The sequence below is a fragment of the Carassius gibelio genome, chromosome A14, assembly GCF_023724105.1.
Source record: "Carassius gibelio isolate Cgi1373 ecotype wild population from Czech Republic chromosome A14, carGib1.2-hapl.c, whole genome shotgun sequence".
Lineage (NCBI taxonomy): Eukaryota > Metazoa > Chordata > Actinopteri > Cypriniformes > Cyprinidae > Carassius > Carassius gibelio.
This window is the reverse complement of record NC_068384.1, coordinates 13,497,814-13,518,547: the sequence shown is the minus strand read 5'-3', so window position 1 is coordinate 13,518,547 and position 20,734 is coordinate 13,497,814. Positions and strand designations below refer to the sequence as shown.

General features: G+C 35.7%; 1 protein-coding gene across 1 annotated transcript in view; it reads left to right on the top strand.

The window, feature by feature from the left end:
- The first annotated feature begins 4,099 nt into the window (after window positions 1-4,099).
- LOC128027126 (relaxin receptor 1-like) overlaps window positions 4,100-20,734 on the top strand; it is a 40,188-nt gene continuing 23,553 nt past the window's right edge. The window contains exons 1-2 of the mRNA XM_052614433.1: window positions 4,100-4,142; window positions 7,244-7,393. Of these exons, the coding sequence (XP_052470393.1) occupies window positions 4,100-4,142; window positions 7,244-7,393 (193 nt within the window). The remainder of the gene's footprint in view (window positions 4,143-7,243; window positions 7,394-20,734) is intronic.

Sequence of the window (20,734 nt, the reverse complement as noted above, 5' to 3'; positions counted from 1 at the left end):
ATATTTCTAGGAAATGTTTTCACTTTGACATGGTCCATTAGCTGACATTTATCAAAAATAATCAGTTAATTGCTTCATTGCTGTAACTCAATAAATTATTAAGAAGGTCAAGGCTGGGTGAGTAAATTTACAGGCACTATGTTATTTCATTGTAAAAAAAAAAAAAAAAAATGCTGAGCCGTGGCATCTTCTGTTTTTACATTACTGTAACTCATCAAAATAAGTTGGGAATTTTCTCATTCTAGTTTTACTCTAGTTTTTTTGGTTTATTGTTTATTTAAGTTTAAAATACTTGCACTTGTCTGTTTATTGATTACACATTTAAGGCAGCAACTGAACTTAAGTTTTGTAAGTTCTTGTTCTTTTTTTTTTTTTTTTTTTTTTTTTTTTTTTACTGACAAACCCTCAATCAAATCCTTCACAAAGTCACATGATCTCCCTTCCCTTCTCAAAGAAATGCACACAAAACATTGACAATATATAGAAAAATTACAAACTTTTTTTCAGATGGATTTGTTTTGTGCTTTTGGTGACTTCTAATTTCACTGGCTCTCAGTTTGTTAGTTAGAGTAAAAGACAAATGAAGCTGCTCATATTTCCCATATGCATTGTTAGCATTAGCATTATTGACCTTCTTGTGAGTGTATGTCAATAGCCATCCAATCAGTTCTTTTTTCCTTCATTTTTCTCTGAAGCTATGTTTTCTATCCAGTCCCGTGTATTGAGAGTGAGTGTGAAGCATGAAACTAGTGGAGATGCAGGTCCGCTTTTATTCACACACATCACCAGTCACATTTCTATTTAACCTACCAACTAGAGGTTGAGCCGTGTCCATCTGGACAATGGGTGAGATTTCTCCCTGGATCAGTCATTCAGAATCCTCAACACCTGTGTGTGTGTGTGTGTGCGTGTGTGTTTGTGTGTGTGTGTGTGTGTGTGTTTTTGTAACATACAGTATCAGGACACAACTTTGTATAATGACATGACACAGGTGTTACAAGGAAAAGGTGACTTATCAGGAAATAACACATTTCCCAATTTTTCAAAATGCTTATAAATCATACAGAATGAGTTTTTTTTTAGAAAGTAAAAATGCACAAAGTTTCCTGTGAGGGTTAGGGTTAGGGGTAGGGTTGGTGAAGGGCGATAGAATATACAGTTTGTACAGTATAAAAACCATTACGCCTATGGGATGTCCCCACTTTTCACAATAACAAACATGTGTGTGTGTGTGTGCGTGTATCAGTGCTTAAAGTACATCACTTTCTATAGGCTTTTGATAGGCACATGAAGTTTGATCCTAGCAGAATGAAACTGATGATCACTCAAGCATATTAATATATTAATATATGTCCAAAAGGGTACTTTAAAGCTTAGGATTCAGGATTTTTCTTTTTCTTTCCTATTATTTTCCTGACATGATGAGCTATTATTAATTAAAAAACAAAGGCAAAAAGTTCATTGATTGAAGACGTCTCTGCAGGGTTGCACTGCAGTGGGAAGATTGTATAATCCATCTTTCCCAAAAGGCTGTTTTCACAATGTGACAGACAGGACGGAAACTCCTTGCAGGACAGCAATGTTCCGACAGTTGTATTTCTTAGTTAAGAATGTTTGGAATACCAACAGTACGAGAGATTGGCTTGGAATTTAAGAATCACTCACACAGCAAAACATTAAAAGCTAATGTTGTAATTGAATTGATTTAGGTTTGTAATGAGTTATGCAACTCATGTACACTATTGTAAAAAACTTTATAAAAATAAAAATTCATCAAGACTATTTATGAGGATTATATATATTACATCACAGCATTTTGTGTTCAAGTGATTTCCCACCATGGTCCATAAATTCAAAATAAATTCTGCTTCCTTAAAGTTCAACTTTAATGTGTTTTTCATTTAAACAGAAATGGTTAGTTCTGCTCTGGATGGGGTAAATAAAGTGCAGTATTCAAGCTTGGTGTCACGAATCTTTATTTACATGTATTAATTTAGCCGGTGCTTTTATCTAAAGCGACAGCATAAACTTGGGTCTGACGGGATTCAACGAAAATGGTAATAAAGCCTCTTTCAATTACACCAACGAGAGACAATCGGGAGTTCTCTAACGGACATCTTTTATTCACCTCTTGGTCTAATAAAGATTAATGGATCTGACAGAAAACTAGTGAGAAGGGAAAATGGAGCTAAAGTGCAGATGGTCAGGTGCAAGGCATGCTGGGAAATATCATTTTTTGGTGTAGGGAACGTGTTGCTACAAGGATGAAGTGTATATGTCACAGCTTACTCTATTTCCAAGCAACCATAACTAATAGAATAGAAACTGATGTTTTTAGCACATTTTGTGTGAGAACGATTATTTCAATGATTTGCTTCCTATTAATTGAATTTTCATTGATGTGTCTAAAAAGCAATTGCCTAGAACATATCTGAATTTCTTCAGCATGCCCAGAAACCACAGCACTGATGAAGCTCCTTTGGAAATACGCATCCCTCCCAGAGATTAGCTGCTTTGGGAAATCAGCTCTCTGGTTTGCATTTGTTAGAGTTTAAATAGGGTCGGTGTCAAACCAGCAGAGAGATTGAATACATAGCAATAGCAATTGAGAGATTAAAATAAATGGTGTTAGATTGCCAGAATGATCATTCTAAATTGTCAGGTGATACTCAGGGGTTTCTCTCGTCAATTATTCAGAGAACAAGGAGCTGTTTGCCTGGTAAGCCAAATTATATTTTAGATTCATGTCTGTGTAGTACACCAAAATATAAGCTGCTATAAAGAAAAGGAATCACTAAGTGTATGGGTCATGAGGGAGAGGGAGGTTAAAGAGAGCTCACTCTAAACTTATTCAAACTGTTAACTGTAAATTAATCATGACTTAGAATTAAAAGAGCAAGAGTTATTTTATTTTACATCATGTTTCTCTCTGGTGTGAGAATGAGGCAAAACTCAAGAAATGGAGCAAGAGATGTGATTTGATTAGAGGAGAGCAGCACTTGGCTCATAACCCACTTATGCATGGATCTCAATAACTTCTTCCTGGTTATAATAATAATAATAATAGTTATTATTATTATTATACAAATAATTAGCATAACAAAAATCACCAAAAATGATTAGAGCTTATTTGGATATTTAAACTTTGAATTAATAGTTTATTCACAACTGAACATTTCCTGAAAATGTATTCACCCTCAACATTTCTTCCTTGGGAGAGAAATTCAGCATTACACCACCAGTGGGTCCTCTGCAGTGAATGGGTGTTTTTGATGGCACCCATTCACCGGAGAAGATCTACTGGTAAGTGATGTTATGCTGAATCTCTTAATTTTCTCTCTCTCTCTCTCTCTCTCTCTCTCTCTTTTGTAGACATCTGTGGCTTTTCCCCATGAGCTGCTGACCCAAAACTGGACTTGACCGTCTGAAGGTCAAGTTCTGGTTGTTGCACAAGGACAAGCTGCTACAATGTTCCTTCATCCAGGGTTTTACACCATTTAGCCATTCATGAGACAAATGGCATGTAGATGTCGGTGAAATGTGCATCAGCTATCATAGGGCAGAAAGACTGAGTCATGCTTGTCTTGCTGAAATATTGTCTAGACAGCATTTTGACAGCAACTGAGAAAGGGGTAGGCAATAAAATGAAATAATCCTGCTGACGATAAGTTTGGCTGGTACTCTAATCAAGATGCGTTATCATACTTTTAAAGTATCACGTAATTATACAAATGTGTCTATATATTGGTTACTAGCGCAGCTCTACTAAACCTCACCCCAACATGTGTTGGTCGATTTGAAGAAAAGTGATGTTTTTCATTTCAAAGTCCCTCCCCCAGGTGTCTGTGCGTTGTGCATGTGTGTGCGCTCTCTGCGCTCTCTACTCGATCCGTGCGCGCAAAGGAGCGCACCGAGCATCTCCGCGGATTAGTCGGACCTGTTCGTATCCTATCATCCGCACGCAACTTTCTTTCAATTTGTTAGAGGAGGCTGGCAACAAGGAACTAAATAAGTCTTTTTTTTAATCAGCCAGGGGAATCTGACCGCGCGCGCAGAGGTTTCAGCTGTTGTTGACATCACATCTTCCGTCGCCGTTACCATGCAAGTTCACATCGCCAGCATCCTGATGTGCGGAGTGTCGGGTGAGTTATTGTGCTTCACCTTGTGTTTCCTTCATTCATGATGTCAGAGAAAGTGGTCTGATTTGTTTCTTTTTTTTTTTAACAAACTCGGATCACTTTACCGTTAACAGTTTAAACATCTTTGACTTGCTTTTCATTTCAAAAATAGTTTTAAATAATCTTTTGGCCCATGAGGAAACTGATGTTTTTTTTTTCGTTGCTTTTGATAGATTGTTGATTATTGGTGGATAATTATTACATTTAGTTTGCTATCATCCTTTTAGCCATGTGTGACTTTCAAGGGATCTGATTTTTTCCCCGTGATTTTCTTTGCAATCAATTCGTCTTGGCAAAGAGTTTATACATTTTATCTTAAAGATTTAGTGATATGTTAATCTACAATAATGAGGAGATAATACCGCTGTTGCTATGGTTACCTCCTCGCGCAAAAGCGAAATTTCTGTTTGCGTACGTATATACAGTATTTAGCGCACTGACTACCGTTATTTCACTTTTATCTGGGCACTGAAACGCTATTGAAACGTTTGTTTAATAAGGCCAGTATGAAAAAGAATATTATATAGTAATAACACTTGCATACCATCCTCTACTAAACCTTTACTTTGATTTCATAATTATAAATTAATTGGCTTATGAAGGAGTCTGCTTTCCGGTATAAAGTGATTAAAGTAGGCTATATCAATTTGAAGGGGGATGGACAAGGTAGGCAATAACATAGCTACACTCAGATATCAAAATTCAATCTTAAAGAAATTATAGGGCAACGTCAAGGCTGCATCTCAAATTCTATAGTGCTACCAAGGCAAATTCAGTGAAGACTCCTGTGATGCTGTCTAGGTAGGGTAGGCAGCTTTGGAGGTTTTAAATCACACCCCATGTTTTCCTTTCTTGCATGCACAAATTTCGTATAACATTGGTTTGGACTGTGTAGTGTGTGAGAGTGAGTGTGTCAAGTTTTGCAAACATTGCGGGAACCAGCCAATGGTCACCACAAGGAAAACAGCTGGATAAAAATACTAAACAATGTTTTAATTAAAAAGTAAAAAAAAAAAAAAAAAAGTTTGTTTGGGGGAGGAGATAGGGGATCGGAAATATCTTGAATTTAGTACAAAAACAAATTCCATAACATGTGGCATTGACTGTATAGTGCCCATAATAATAACAACATAGTTTATGTCTTAAATTTATTGTTTCTGTGTAGTCTGTGTTCTCCGGTTTATTAATGGTATAAGATTTGTCATATGTGGCACTCAAAAGCAGGTAAACTTGATCCAACATAAACAGCTGCAATGAGATTCAGATCCTTTAAGAACGATATTTATAGATTTTTACTGCTTGGATAACAAATGAACTTAACAGGGCAGAAAGGAACAGTTTAGACCTGAAGGCTATGTAGTGCATCATGGTTGTATTGATTAGGTTTAACTATAGAAACTCAACTTACTACAATAAAGGGGTTTTACATTTCAAAATTATGTAATATAAAAATTCAAAGGTATTTCTCTCTGTTGTATAAATTAACCTGGAGCTTAGGTCTTCGCACCCATTCAGAAAAAAAGAAAGAAAAAAAGAAAGAGCTACTGTCTGATAAATCGCACTGCACCGTCTGCCCCCAAGCTTTTGCTACACTATGGCAATTCTTCATGTTGACACACAACTATTTCTTCTTTTGGGCTGTTTATTCATAGATCTATAGATTGCCTTGAGAATGACTTGCAGTAATATGAGTCAGGAGCGTCATGCACTCATGATTTTTGAGGGGGGGACGAGTGGGGGGGTTGCTGGCTCAGCATCATGCTGGTCATGTGACACCGCAGACACAATAGCACTGTATAACTGATTTTTTTTTTTCCCTTTTTATTCATAATATTTCAAAACGTGTTAACTAGGCTATGGCAGGAAATATCTCGATTCTCAAACATAAGTAAATGTAAGTAAATGAGTTTTGCACCGGATTGTTATATGATGGGCGATGTGCAAAGCAGTGTAATCTACTAACTACACATAAAAACTTTTTTACAAGACTTTTTATTTAACCCTCAAAGACCGAGACAGCCGCCTGCTAAAAATAACCAATGCTTTCTTTCCTCTGAGCCAGAAATGATTGTTGACGCTTAGTCCCATCCCCGTGCCCAGATTGGTTCAAACTGTCCCGTATTAAACCAATAAGTAGTCTTTTGAACTACTACTTAACAATTTCATTTCTTTGGAAATATGAACGAAAATAAAGTGAAAGTAAAGTCTGTCATGAATGCAAACACAAAATAACACATTTGCATGAGAAAACTCTCCGAAAACACAAAAAACACACGACAGAGTGCTTTGACATAAAACAAATCAAAAACAAGGATGAAACATTGGTACATATCTGATAAAGCACTTGAATTTATGTCTTCATGTCAATAGGCAATGTCCCGGTAAAATCGATTCTGATGCAGATTATATTTGACTGACTTTGAATTTAATGTGAATCTAATAACAATATTGTAAGTTACTAACATTTTCATTTTACAGAGAGCAAATAACATTTACATTATCAAAGAACAATTTCACTTTAGTCTAGCCAGATTTCTGGCACTCTCAAAAACTCCCATTTAAATCACTGAAGCTTTTTACACTGTGAAATGAATATCTTACTTTTAATCGTACGCACATCTGCACTTTGTTGTTTATAATTCAGCCAGCTAGTAATCAAAACACTGCGTTGCAGGAAGCTGGCAGTAAATATCCTACTCTTTGATTACATTCATGCATGTGTAATTAAGCAAAAACTCTTTTCTTCTCATCATGCATGTCTGATATTGTTTTTATACAGAGGACACCGGTTGTAGTTAAATATTATTTAACCTTCCGTTACATAGGCTATACTGTGATTTCTTTGAAAGCGTCTTATAAAACAGTACAGTGTCCGGGGATATATTTTAATTAATAATTAACACAAGAAAAATGCAGTTTTAAGTTAACATGGTTTAACATGTAATTGTGAATTAGTTAAAATACAAATTTGTATTTGTGAAAAAGGCACATCACCTCTCAGTAACCTGAGACTGTATTTATAATGCTCAGTTTCTCTCTGCTCTTTGTCTTTGTCTCTTCTGAAGTGGTGCTGACCATGTTTAACGTATCAGAGGATCGGGCTCACTGCCCGCTGGGATACTTCCCCTGTGGAAACCTCAGTACCTGTCTTCCTCAGCTACTTCACTGCAATGGCGTGGATGACTGTGGGAATCAGGCAGATGAGGAGAATTGTGGTTAGTTCCGATTCTTTTATGTCTATCTCTTGTCATTTCCCCTTGTGTGCAAAATTTATCTATTTACTTTGTACTGTAATCCATTGGTGTTGAGCATAGATTTTCTTACCCAAAGCTGATTTTACACTGGCAACACCAATATTTACACCGAATGATGCAGATTTGTTTCTTAACACCATACAGACAGTTTAAATAGATGTTTATTTTTGGTAAATGATTGAGCTGATTGATTGAGCAGCTTTCCCAGCATGGTGATAAAACACCCTGTCTATATCGGATGTGAGTGGTGTGATGTGTAAAAAAAGCAATAAGAACCCATAATCCGTAAACATGCCATGTACAGTCATAGCCAAAAGTTTTGGCAGTGACATATTTTGTGTTTTGCGAAGTTTGCTGCTTCAGTATTTGTACATTTTTCTTCCATAAGTTTCTATAGTAAAATGAAAACAATGATAAGCATATCATAAGTTTTAGAGGCCTTTATTGGTAAGTCAATATTTACAGTGTTGACCCTTGTTCTTCTTAACCTCTGCAATTCACTCTGGCATGCTAGATATTAGCTTCTGGGCCTAATCCTGACTGATGGCAATCCATTCTGGCCTTTTTAGTTTTCGGAGTTGATTACAATTCTGCTTATCTATTTTTCCATTGAGGAGTGACCACAGTTTCTCTGTGGGATTGAGATCCGGAGATTTTCCTGGCCACGGATCCAAGATTTCAATGTAATGATCTTTGAGCCACTTCTAGAATTCTTGCTTTGTTACATGGTGCTCCATCATGCTGGAAAATGGAAAACGCACTGATCATCACCAAATTGCTCATGTATCATTGGAAGAAGTTGCTCTTGCAGGAATTTTTGATAAACATTTTTATTCCTGGTAGGGTTTTTGGGCAGAATTATGAGAGAGCCCACTCCCTTGGTAGAAATGTAACCTCACACATTGATGGTCTCAGGATACCTCACTGATGGCACGTCACAGGACTCACGGTAGCGGTCACCTTTTCTTCTCCAAACAATAGATTTTCCAGGAGCTTCATTAGAGAAAATAACTTTGCACCAGTCTTCTGCTGTCCAACCCATGCACTTCCTGCAGAAATTCAGTCTGTCCTTGAAATTTTTCTTGCAGAGGATTGGCTTCTTTGCTGCCCTTCTTTACACCAGGCTGTTGTCCAAAAGTCTTGGCCTCACTGTGTGTGCAGATGCTCTCACACCAACCTGCTGCCATTCCTTAGCAAGCTCTGTACTGCTGGAGACATGATTCTGTAGCTGACTCTTTAGGAGGAGCCAGTCCTGGTGCTTTCTGACACTCTGGGACGTCCTGAAGACTTTTTTACTGCAGTTGAACCTCTCTCCTTGAAGTTCCTGATGATCCAGTAAATGGTTCTTTCAAGTGCAATATTCTTTGTAGCAATTTCCTTGCATGTGAGGCCATTTTGATGCAAAGCAATGAGGGCTGCATGTGTTTCTTTAGAGGCAACAATTGCTAACAAGAACACAGTAAGTGGAAGTGCTTCTTCCCTCCTTTCATAGTAATCATTCTGCTCTTGCTCTTGATTTCACCTGACTAGTACTCATTCACACTTTCACATGTGCTGCTGATATGATTAGTCAATTAATGTTAGCTGGGACTTTTGTTTCAGGATCAAAAAGCAGTGACATTTATTCATTTTTTGGCCAATGAAGCTTTTAGCAATTATTTAAAATGCATCACTCTACACAATAATCTAGAAACAATATGAATAAACACTACACCAGCTTAAGCAAAACTTTCGGCCATGACTGTACTATTTCTGATGTACACTAGCAGCTTGTGTTACTTCCGAATGGATTTGTAGTGTTTGCTGTGATGCATAAAGCATGTACATGGATGTCCGGTTTAGACATATAGATGTCCAGCTTCTGCAGTTTGAAATGAAATATCCAGAGATATTTAGAGCATGCAGCAATAAAACAAGATTTAAGGTATATTGCCCTTGTTTTGCTTTTTCCCTGTCATCTGTTATTCTTTAAATATTTCTCATCTCCTATCTTTATTTTTTTTTTTTTTTTATCTTTTATTATGTTTTGCATTTCATCTTTTGAACAATGTGCTCGGCTTCTTCCTTCCAGATTCGGACTATTTCTGTTCCTTTTCTCCACCTCTCTCTCTTTTCTTCATTCTATGACTGTGTGATGTGCAACCATGTCAGTTGACTTCGCCTCCACTTCTGGATAGTAATTATAATGCATAATAAGTCAAATTGAAACAAAGATTTGTGCCATTTGCATCTGTACAAATTGTCATATTTAATTTGCCTTCTTATCCATCTCCCTCAGTAAGGGAAAGCCTAGCAGTTAAACAGCTTGGCTTATCATTGTGACTCCAGTCACAAGCCCCAATGGAATTTTCCCCCCAAGGGTTATCTTTTAATAGTCTCAGAGGTATCTGGTGAGAAAGTACATATGAAGAACCAATTAAGTTGCAATTATCCTCCCACCCCAAAATCAAATAGCATTCCTTGACTTGGTAACAGTGTTGTCTACTTTGCATAGAAGTGGTAATTTTCCATTGGTTCCTCAGTAATCATCTACTCAAGCAATGTCACTATGTGTTGCAATGGCCCTAGTGGTTATGTAGGCAGTTTTGATAATGTCATAGTTGTCAGAAACAGGGCATGCCCAGCCACTCAGCATCTGTCATAGTAACTGTATCAAACTCAATCTTTAGTGTCACCATTTGGCCCCTACAGTGACGGGCACAGCGTTTAACCTAGTCTTACTTGCTCCTGCACCCTTTGTACAATGGAGAAAGGGGGGAGATTAAGAGGCGTTGTGTTGGCACCAGACTGTAAAAGGTCAGGACCAAGGGAAATGTCAGAGTGTACATAATATCTTAAGACATTTGCTTAGACCTCTGTGTTGAGTCAAGCAGAACAGGACAGACAGGAAGTGAGAGATCCTCTAATGCTTTTTCAAATCCCCGAGATTGGTATTGTGTATGTATGAGAATCCACTCTCACCTTTCTGATCGCATTCTGTTTTTCATAACTGAGTTATCAAAGCCTTTTCAGGGCCAGAAAGGTCACTGTTGGATATCACTGTAAACAATAGGCTTGAATTATCCAGGCTTAGCACTGGCTTGAAGACGCTTGCTCTCGCTGTTCAGTGAAAAGTTGGATATAGATAAAAGGCTAAGGGAACTAAATGATAAGCTGTACTTGAGCTCTCAAAAGATGATAAAAGTATTTTTTTAAACTAGAAAGAGAAAGAAAAGTGCCTTTATTTGATAGATAATGTAGTTTTGGATAAACAATTGAATCTCTATATAAAGCGAAAGTGGAGATGCGGGCCCACCTGCAGTCAATCTCATTCTGTCTCTCTCTCATCCACTCTCTCATGAGGATGGAAGACAGGGATATGGACACATTTTGATTATGGGTGACGCCACAAAGAAAGCTATTTGTCATTTTTGCCATGGATGCTTTGAACCTCAAGAGCTTTGTCAGATTGTAAAATCTGAGTCTCTCAGAAACAGAGCGTCTGTCTGTGGACATATATACAATTTGTTATCGTTAATGGTGTGTAGCTTTGATTTGGCATCATATGAATTTTAGAAACTGATGTAGAGCAATGCACCACAGACAGTCATCCATAATGATGGCGGGTTAAGTCTACAGTATTCGAAATCATCTTTTGTCTCCATATCAGCTTTTTTCCTCATCTCAGAGTATTTTGTTTTTTTGGAGCCTATATTGACTTTTATGTAGCCTTTATTCTTGTGGAAAACGTATTTCATGTATATTTTGTGAATTTAAGTGATTCAATTGTGTTTGTTTTGTTAGCTGCAGATAAGACTGGGACTGTATTATTTGGAGGTTAGATTCTCTCTTAGTAATCCAGTGAATCTAGAATATCGCACAAGGCTTTCTTCTGATTATGAGTTTTTCAATACCACATAAACAAAGCATTACATTAATCTTGCAAGCTAACAAACTGATTTGTCATCCCAGCATTTTATTAGACCCCAAGTACCTTCAGCAAGTTATGGTGTATTTTATACAGTAATTTTTGCTTTTGAGTTTAGCAATACTCAATAGAACATTTTAATACTTCAGTTTCTCATTCATAGCATGAGAAAAAATGTAGTTGTTAGTTGTACTTATGTTTAAGTGTCAACTTTGTCTCAGATGCTTTTCCTAAAATGCTATTCATTGAGTTTGAATGGTACAACTCATTTTAAAATCCCTTACATTGCTTTGATACTTTGGGGAATCTGGAGAATTAAGTATTTTCCCATAGAAAAAAAATTCTGAGAATTGAATGTCTCAAAATGTCTTCATTTCTTGTCATGAGTAACAACTGGTTATTTTAAAGAGGTTTTCTTTTATAGCAAGTATCAGCCATCTCAGTATATGATTAATGGTCTTCCAGTTTAAAAGAACAGCACATCAACAAGGTCTTGATGCACAGTTGGATATGTGACTCCAGGCAACTGCTGAAAATACTTTAGTCTCTGATAAATCGGTTAAAGGATTCAGTGAGAAAATTATCATTAATTCTTGTATGCTGAATGTGTCACTTTTGTTTTGTTTTAGCAATGCACAAGATGAAAATCTATCTTATCCATTTTGTTTGGTTGGTTGAAAATGCTGAATGCAGTGTGCATTGATTCAATGTCCATTGATTCGGTGTCCATTCATTACAAACCAATTACAGAGTCATTATTTATAAGTAATTTACAATTTCATTATAAAACTGTATTTTTTAACCAAGGTACCATTAAATAAAATGGGTTAAAGGTTGGCTGCATTAGCTGTCGCACAATCTTGTCATTTTGTGGGGTTGGGAGGTTGGCATATTAAATGGGACAAATTTTGTGTCACACTGAAGTACAACCCTAACCCTTTTTTAGCAACCTGAAACTTTCCCCAATCCAGTGATAGGTTCCTCTTCACAAACACTCTTCTTCTTCTTCCTTTTTTTTAAAAAGACAATTCCTTTTATACATTTTTTGTTTCCAGTCTCATTGAAACTTACAGTTTTCACAAGCGCATTTCAGTTTTGCATGCAATATCCATCAACCAGTCTCTGAAAGGACTGTGGGTGGTCTATGAGGGTGCCATAATGATAAGCCAAGAGCAAAGTGTGTATTCAGCTTTAACAGATGAATGTGCTAATGTAATAATTGATTAGTATCTCAGCAGACCCCATAACCTTGGTCACTCCCCATCAGTTCCCTCCAGGCATGTGATTGCATTTACTGTGATACATTTTCTGCACTGAAACGTAATGAAAAAGCATTGAGGAAATAATGATCTGCGTTTCCTGATCGATCAATTGATCTATCATCAATCTATCTATCCATCCATCCACGATCAAAAAATTATTTATTTTTGTGAAAATTATCATTTTAAACACATCTGATCGCTCTTAACAATAATCTAGAAACAATATGAATTATCGCTCTTAACAATAATCTAGAAAAAATATGAATTATCGCTCTTAACAATAATCTAGAAACACTATGAATTATCTCTATCATCAGTTCTAGATGAGTAAGACATCTGTTTAAGCTTCTTCATTGCACTGCATGAAGAGCCTTTTGAAGTATATCTTGTTACATATAAAAGTGTATTATATCTTCATTCAGTATTCATGTTTTGCATATGAATAGCCCTACATGGATAAAAAAAAATACATCATAGGAATTATGTAATTAAGTATATGCAAATTCAGTGCTTAAACATTTACAAAACTATTCACATTGTTATTCAGGTATGCTTGAGTGTGCAGTAGTTCATAGAAAGGGGCAGATGAATAATGCATTATAAATTTTAAAATAGATCTTCTTAATGAAACATAATGAGAAAGTTAAATAAGATGTCTCACTCATCTAATACTCTTGAAGTGGTATTAACAGTTAGAATTTAAGATAGTTTTGATGAAATATGTATCAAAGCCTAAATCTTAGTAAGTAAGACCATTTTGTTTAAATCAAGAAAGTGTTTAAGAAACATTTAAAGATCTTTGTGAGCTTAATGGGGCGTAAAGATGATTGATTATTATCTAAACAGATTAATGTTTTTTTTTCTGTACCTAGACAGGATATGATTAATTTTTGAAACAGTATGAGCTTCTGCAGCCCAAAAAAAGGTAACAGTTAATTGTACATTGTGAGAATTGTGGTAAAAATTAGCAACTTTATCTCATTAGTAGGCCTATTCATTATTCGTATATGTCATATTCAAAGCACACATAGATCTTTATATAGATAGTTTACATTCAGTAGAAACATATCAGCTTCCAAAATGTTCTCACTTTTATTAGTGTAATTTAGAGCTGTACAGATTTTAAGAATCCTTTGATGTTCATAGAATGTATATTTGTAATCTCTATCAGTGTATCTTTGTCACAGTCATGGACTTATGTTCCTTTTGTGTTATCCCTATTTGTTCATGTTCCGTACCTCGTTTTGTTAATTGATTAATCCCCACCTGTTTCCATCCCTCTGACTGCTTTCCATGCCTTTTTAAATCCTGTCTGTTCAGTTCTGTTTTGTTTTGTCTGTTTTTAATATAATATAATGTTTGAAACCATGCTTTGGATTTGTGTTTGGACGTGCCCTTTTCCTCCCGTGTATCATTAAAATAACTATTTAGCTAACTTCTTCGTTGTGTGCTTGATTTACACTCCAGTACGTACAGTATGACATTCTTAGGCTAGAGGTCTGAGATGCATTGGTAAAAAATGCATATAACTCTGTCTGGCTTGGATTTCACACTGTCATTATAATTTAGAAATGTAATGACATTGAGTAGCTTGAATGAGTAGAATGAATATGATAATACACTGCAAACCTTAATGACTGTTTCAAAGTTGCATTGACCAGCTTATTATTATTATTATTTTAATCGTTTCAAGGTTTTGGAAGTGAATTGATTTACATCTCTACATCAGAAAAATTTGTTTAAACAAAAGCAGTGTGAGTTGTGACTCCCCAGTAGTGGCAAATGGGGGGATATGTGTTTCTGCTGTATTTTTAAACTGAGTTCTGAGTTCACTGGTGATTGAGAGGTCCAGCAGGAAATCTTTGACAGAATTCATCAAGACAGCGGGAACAAGCTGAGGATGAACCGTAAGATTAGAGTGAGATGTCTTAATCGTGTATCTGCTATCTCTTTCGCTGGATTCCGGCATACTTAGAGGACGAAAATAAGCCAGGCCTTCCTTAACAGAAAGAGTCTGGTAAAATTATTTCAAATTGAGATTTCTCATTTAGAATTTCCTTTCAATTTTGAGCTTGAAGTATTGCAAGCTATGTAAAGTAAACCACTGTTCAAAAGTGTATTTTAAATGTTTTTGAAAAGTCTCGGCCTTCTGTTTTCTATTTTATAAGGATGGATTTGACCAAAACTGAATTCAAGATTCCTATCTTTTAATAAAACAATAACATTCTCTAATCTGAAGAGAGGATCTATGAGAAAGGGCACAAGATAACAGCTGGCCCAGTCTCATCTCTTCCTCCATACCAGGTCAGGTCTCAGTCAGTCATGCAGTTTTCCCAAATCTCTTGTTTTAAGCTGTTTTATGTGTGGTCATTGTAAACACTTATAAGCACTTCGGGTGCGACTGGTAAGGTGGTTTCACTTTTGCATCAACAGTCCAGGCAAGAATAAAGAAAATAAAACATGTTCTTCTGATGCCCCAATAAAGATATTTGAAAACCATTTGCTTTCATCCCCAAAACTGTGTTTGTGACCTTTCGAGCATGAGATTTGGGTGCTAAATGTTTCTAGTCATTTTGTTAGATGGGGTATTTAAAGAGATTTGGCATACCACTCATGGAAGCATCTGTATCCAGAACTTCGTTAACGCTATCTCACGGCCAATTCGTACGTATTTTACGAGGTGGCTTATTCGTACGAATTTGTACGACCTCACTCGTACGATTTTATACGATTTGTCTAAACCCCAGTGACGGTTAGGTTTAGGGGCGGGGTTAGGTGTAGGTAATTCGTACAAATTCATACGAATTGTGCAACTCTTAAAATATGTACGATTTGGCAACAATCTTATGAATTTGTACGAGTGTGGTCTACGAATTCGTATGAATAAACCACCTTGTGAAAAATCTGGAACTTCCCACACAATTTCTGTGTGTCTCTATTGCTATGCTGACTTCATGAAACTATTTTTTTAATTCTGTACTGTATGTTTTTATATGTTATGCTGATTAGTTGTGTACCATATTCTTTTTAATTCGTTTAATTGATGTTTGGTCCTGCCTGGCAAACAATAAAAGTTATTCTTGAATTCTTGAATTATTATGCATTATTCCTAAATAATTATGTCTAGTAGATTAAAGTGGTATTACAAATACACAAATCTGTGTTCAGGGTAGATCATACAAAAAGCTCAATGAAGGAACATGTGGCACATCATCTGAGACTTTTTTGATTTCTGCATGCCTTAGTAGGTTGTAGTTTTCATGGATATATAAAAACTATGCTTTTTGTTATGAGTAACTAGAGCGCGGCCGACATAAAGGTAGATATTCACCCTGCATCCTCTGTCTAAGATCAGAACTGATGAGTTTGTGTCCGTGAGGCTACATAAATTCTCCGTGCGATACCGGGTCCCTAATGAATGGATAATTGAAAACATGGCATACCTAGAACAATCAAAGGTCTAAATTAAATCATAACTAATCTATTGGTCAGCTGTTATATTGGAAACATTGTAAATTAGAAGTCATTTTCAATTGGAGCCAGATTAAATTATTCATGGAGTCAGAATAAATCTAGAAACCAAAATTATTTTTTAATTATGATTTTTTTTTTTTTACAGATGACGTATGCGCAGAATAGCCCACTTTTAACCAGATCATTGGATTCTGTGATTGGGCCAGTGGGTGCTTCCTTACAATTAAATATATTTTAAAATGTGATTTATTCCTGCAATGACAAAGCTGAATGTTCTGCAGCCGTTACTCCAGTCTTCATTGTCACATCATCCTAACATGCTGATTTGGTAAATGAGTCTTCTTCTTCTTCTGGATCTTCTTACAAATCATATAACATCATAAATGTCTTTACTATCACTTATAACCATTTAATGCATTGTTTCTGATTATAGACAAAAAATAAATAGTGCTCACCCAAAACATTTGAACAGAATTCTGTAGAACTGGAAAGTGTTATCACAACTTTTTACCATATGGCATGTAATTTTTTTTTTTTTTTTTTTTTTTTTAAGAATTTTAAGCATGTTTATAACCTTTACTTCAGTTGCAAGTTCCAAAGTGGAAGTGGTATTATTATTTTTTATGGAAAGAAAGAAAAATGTTTCAAATTAATTCGATTCTTTTGAACTTTCTAATTATCAAAGTGTCCTGAAAAAAGTACACTGGTTTATATAATAGTATGTCAATATAATATAATAATTCACAGTAATACTGTTTTTACTATATTTTTTAATCAAATAAATGTAACCTTGGTGAGCAGAAGAGATGTCTCTCAAAAACATTATAAAACCTTACCCCCCCCCCTTTTTTTTTCTTTTCTTCTTTTTTGAATAAATGGTAATGTATAATGGTAATATATATATATATATATATATATATATATATATATATATATATATATATATATATATATATATATATATATATATGGTTTTTGTCTTTTGAGGTGTGCTATTCCTTTATTTCTTTTGTTTCTAAGCATTGTTACTAACACTATCTCAGTAGCCTTTGGCACACAGTCTTGCAGCACCATGAAGCACTGATCTATAGCTTAATAAAGAAATTATTGAATGTGGTGAGGGCATTTGTCATGTACAGGATCATCTGATGACTAACACAACTATGTCATAATTAGTCCGAGCCTCAGTATGTGGAACGGAGTGAGTGTCAAGACTTTTCTCAGGCACATTAATTATAGTTATCTTTCTCATCTCGCTTTTTTCAAAGCTGCCATTTCATGGTTCTCATCTTCTTTTGGTTGGCCCTAGAAAAACCCTGTCAAACTTAGAAACCCATCAAACAGAGGGAAAGTAGATGGACGTCTTTGTTTGAAATTGTCGCAGATTGAGGGAGGGCACTTAATTTTCTTTCTGCTGTCTAATGGTCCCATCATTTTCTCATCATTTAGTAGTACACGGGGGTATGAAATGAAAGTTTGGGTAAATTGGAGTACTGAAAATGTTCCTTTGGCACTCTTTATACATTCTGGACAAACTTTTTGTCCCTTGGAATGAAGTCTTAGCTCTCAGAGCAATTAAAAACATGGTAAAAGTCATAAGGAATTATTATTTCAGTCCCTCAAAGCTGAAGAGCCTTCAAGGTTAATAGTTTAGGAAAAGATGCACTTTTCATATTTTCAGTCCCATTTGTAATGTTTTTTAGACATGTTTCAAATTATTTTGAACTTTCTATTCATCATGGTTTATATACTGTATCATTCTTTTTGTGAGACTTGCAAAATAATTCTTATGTTTTTATATTGGAGCATCAGTCCATTCAGTTCTGATTCAAAAGAACTTCAGTACTTTTGGAGCTTTCAGGGCAATTTTAGGTGATATCTTCAATAGTTTTTCTCTTCAACTTAAGAACTGTGTCAAATTGTTTAGTTGTTTCCCTTGTCTATGTGCCCCTTTTTTCAAACAGGCTGTGTTTGGAGCTGAAGGCAGCTGCCCAGCCAGTCAGTGAGTGATTGAACAGGCAGTGCTTTTATATAAAGGTTCCTCCTAAGGATTCAGACAGGTTTGCAAGGCAAGAGAACTATAGACCAAGAAATATATTTAGTGACTACAACGGTTATTTATCTGTGGAAATGTAATCACACATTGAAAAAACGTTTATAAATACATTTTCTGATGACATTTTTATTCTTTCTGCCAGCTGTTGCTTGCACAGAATTGTAGGATATCATAGCCAGTGAAGGATACAGCCATGCTATCTTAAAATAACCAGAAAATGGTAATTTAGTGGACAGGATGCTATGAAAACATTGAATTCAGTCATGTCATGATGTCTTACAACCATCTTATGTTGCCCTGAAGGTCACATTTTAAGGTTTCTGTTATGGCACCTGTCTAGTTTTAGACAGTGTATTGAGTAATTCTGTCTCATTATTAATAAAGCATACCCTCCACCTTCCCCAGCTCCACCTGTATAGATCTTTTAGGGGGTGTCTCATCTATGTTATCCATGGGGCTTATGTTGTGTGTGCAGCAGGAATATTTCTTACATGTTCGCAGCAGCGTAGCAGATCTATTCTGCTAAACACATTAACATTGCTGTGTGTATTAACATGCTAAACTCTCTGAGAGTTGTCATGGCAGAAATGCTGTTTTGTGAACTTTATATTTTATTTTATTTTTCTGATCCCATTGTGTTCTTCTTTCTTGACTTCAAAGAACATGATTGAACTAATAACAGGTTCTTCTTCTCAGGTATGGTTACCTTTTTCTTTTGTAGTCGTTTAGCTGTAAGCTACCAGTGCTGTCAGAGAAGTCAATTCATGTAAAAAAAAAAATAAAATAAAAATGTATTAAAGTAATTAGGTAAAATGTATAGTAATCTATATATAGCATTTATCAAGTTGAAAGCTGAAGTCATGTGCTACTGTAAAATGCTCCATGACAGGTGCAACAGGGGGAACGTAGTCACCATGTCCCATCAATCTCACTGATAGAAAGGTCATTTATGAGCAAGAACCATGTTTATGTGGTAGTGTTTGCTGTGACACTCCTTTTGAAGGCAGCACTTGACTGTTATACTGTGAAAATGCTTACGTTTTTTCTTAGATTTGAACCCACATAGTTATATGTGCTTCTCTTTAAAAATAGCCTTATGTTATGAAATGGATGGCTTATGAACTCAGATATTCACAGAATGCCCAGCTGGATGAATTTGTCATATAAGAGTGACACAATTTGTTACAAACAGTAAAATTATATCGCACCACTGACATAATAATATGAAAAAAAAAAAAAAAAAACTCCTCTTAAGTTTCATTAAGTGCATTTACATGCATGTTCTTAACCTGATTATGCTTAATAAGCCGACAATGCACATGGACATGTAAATGCGGTAACCCATATCGGAGTATATCATAAATGTCTTAAGCATAAACTGGTCAGCACAGGTAGTTTTTTGCCTCTTAAACAGATTTTGTGCAGCATGTAAATGCATTAGCCTTTTCTGTTGGCTTATTGAAGACCGCATGTGTGAAATGTGCCAGGAACACATCGTTACAGCATTTAAGTGTATCGAGACAGAACGAGTGTTATGCAGTAAAAAAAGAAGGAAATATATCACAAACTCAGACTCTTTCATGACCCAGAAAAAAATATAAAATGTGTTCTCTTCTCCTGCAGCAGAAGTTGAAGTGGTTTAGTGAAAACGCTGCATCTGTGACTGCACGAGAGGATAATCTATGAGCTGTACGTTTCCCACTGACATGTCGCAAGCTTTATTTAGCATCACAACTGACAACATATGAAATAATCTGAGTCAGATATGCTAACGATTATGTCTTATCACTAGAAGAAAAATAACCTGATTTATAAAGTTATGTAAACACAATTTACATGCATTGTCAGTTACTGACGTGCATGTAAATCGGGAAAATTGGTTTAATAAACAGATATTTGTGAGTTATCAAACTATATGTGTGCACATTGATTTAATCTTCAAGGTAGCCAGAAAGGTTATTCTTTCAATGATCCTAATACATTTTTAAAAGATTCTACGTGTCCTGTATAAGGGATGAAAGCTTTCATATGATTACAATGTAAATTCATGTCTTACCAAACATGTAGAAGTTTCATTCTTCTTTTGAGCACAAAAGAAATATGTGAATATGCAGCATGTGATTGGCTGTCTGTTGCTAAGCATGTAGCTATAAAAATATAATGGTTTCACACTGTACACATGTGACAGTGCAGGGTGAACATGGCTATAACTGTTTCATGACCCGGGGTAAAAAGTGGTGCTTTCTCCACTTCAAAAAAAAAAAAAAATGAGGACATTCTCTTTTTTACACCTTTCTTTCCCAGTATTTCTAAGCTCTTAACTGCACTTCCATTACTGACTATTCATTTGTAAAAATTGTATATTTAAACTGTGTTCTGCCTTACCTTGAACGCAGTGGTCATCTCAGTGGTCATTACCTGTATTTTTGTTATGGACCAGCTGCAAGAACAAGGCAATCAATCTTAATGTTATACAGGGAGGAGATATTATCTCAGCACTGAAACTTCCTTGTCATTTTACATTTCCGTTGCCAAGCTTGAAAAGACCAGCAATGACGCATAAAGGATGCAGTGCAGTGGTGCTTTGATAAAAAAAAAAAAAA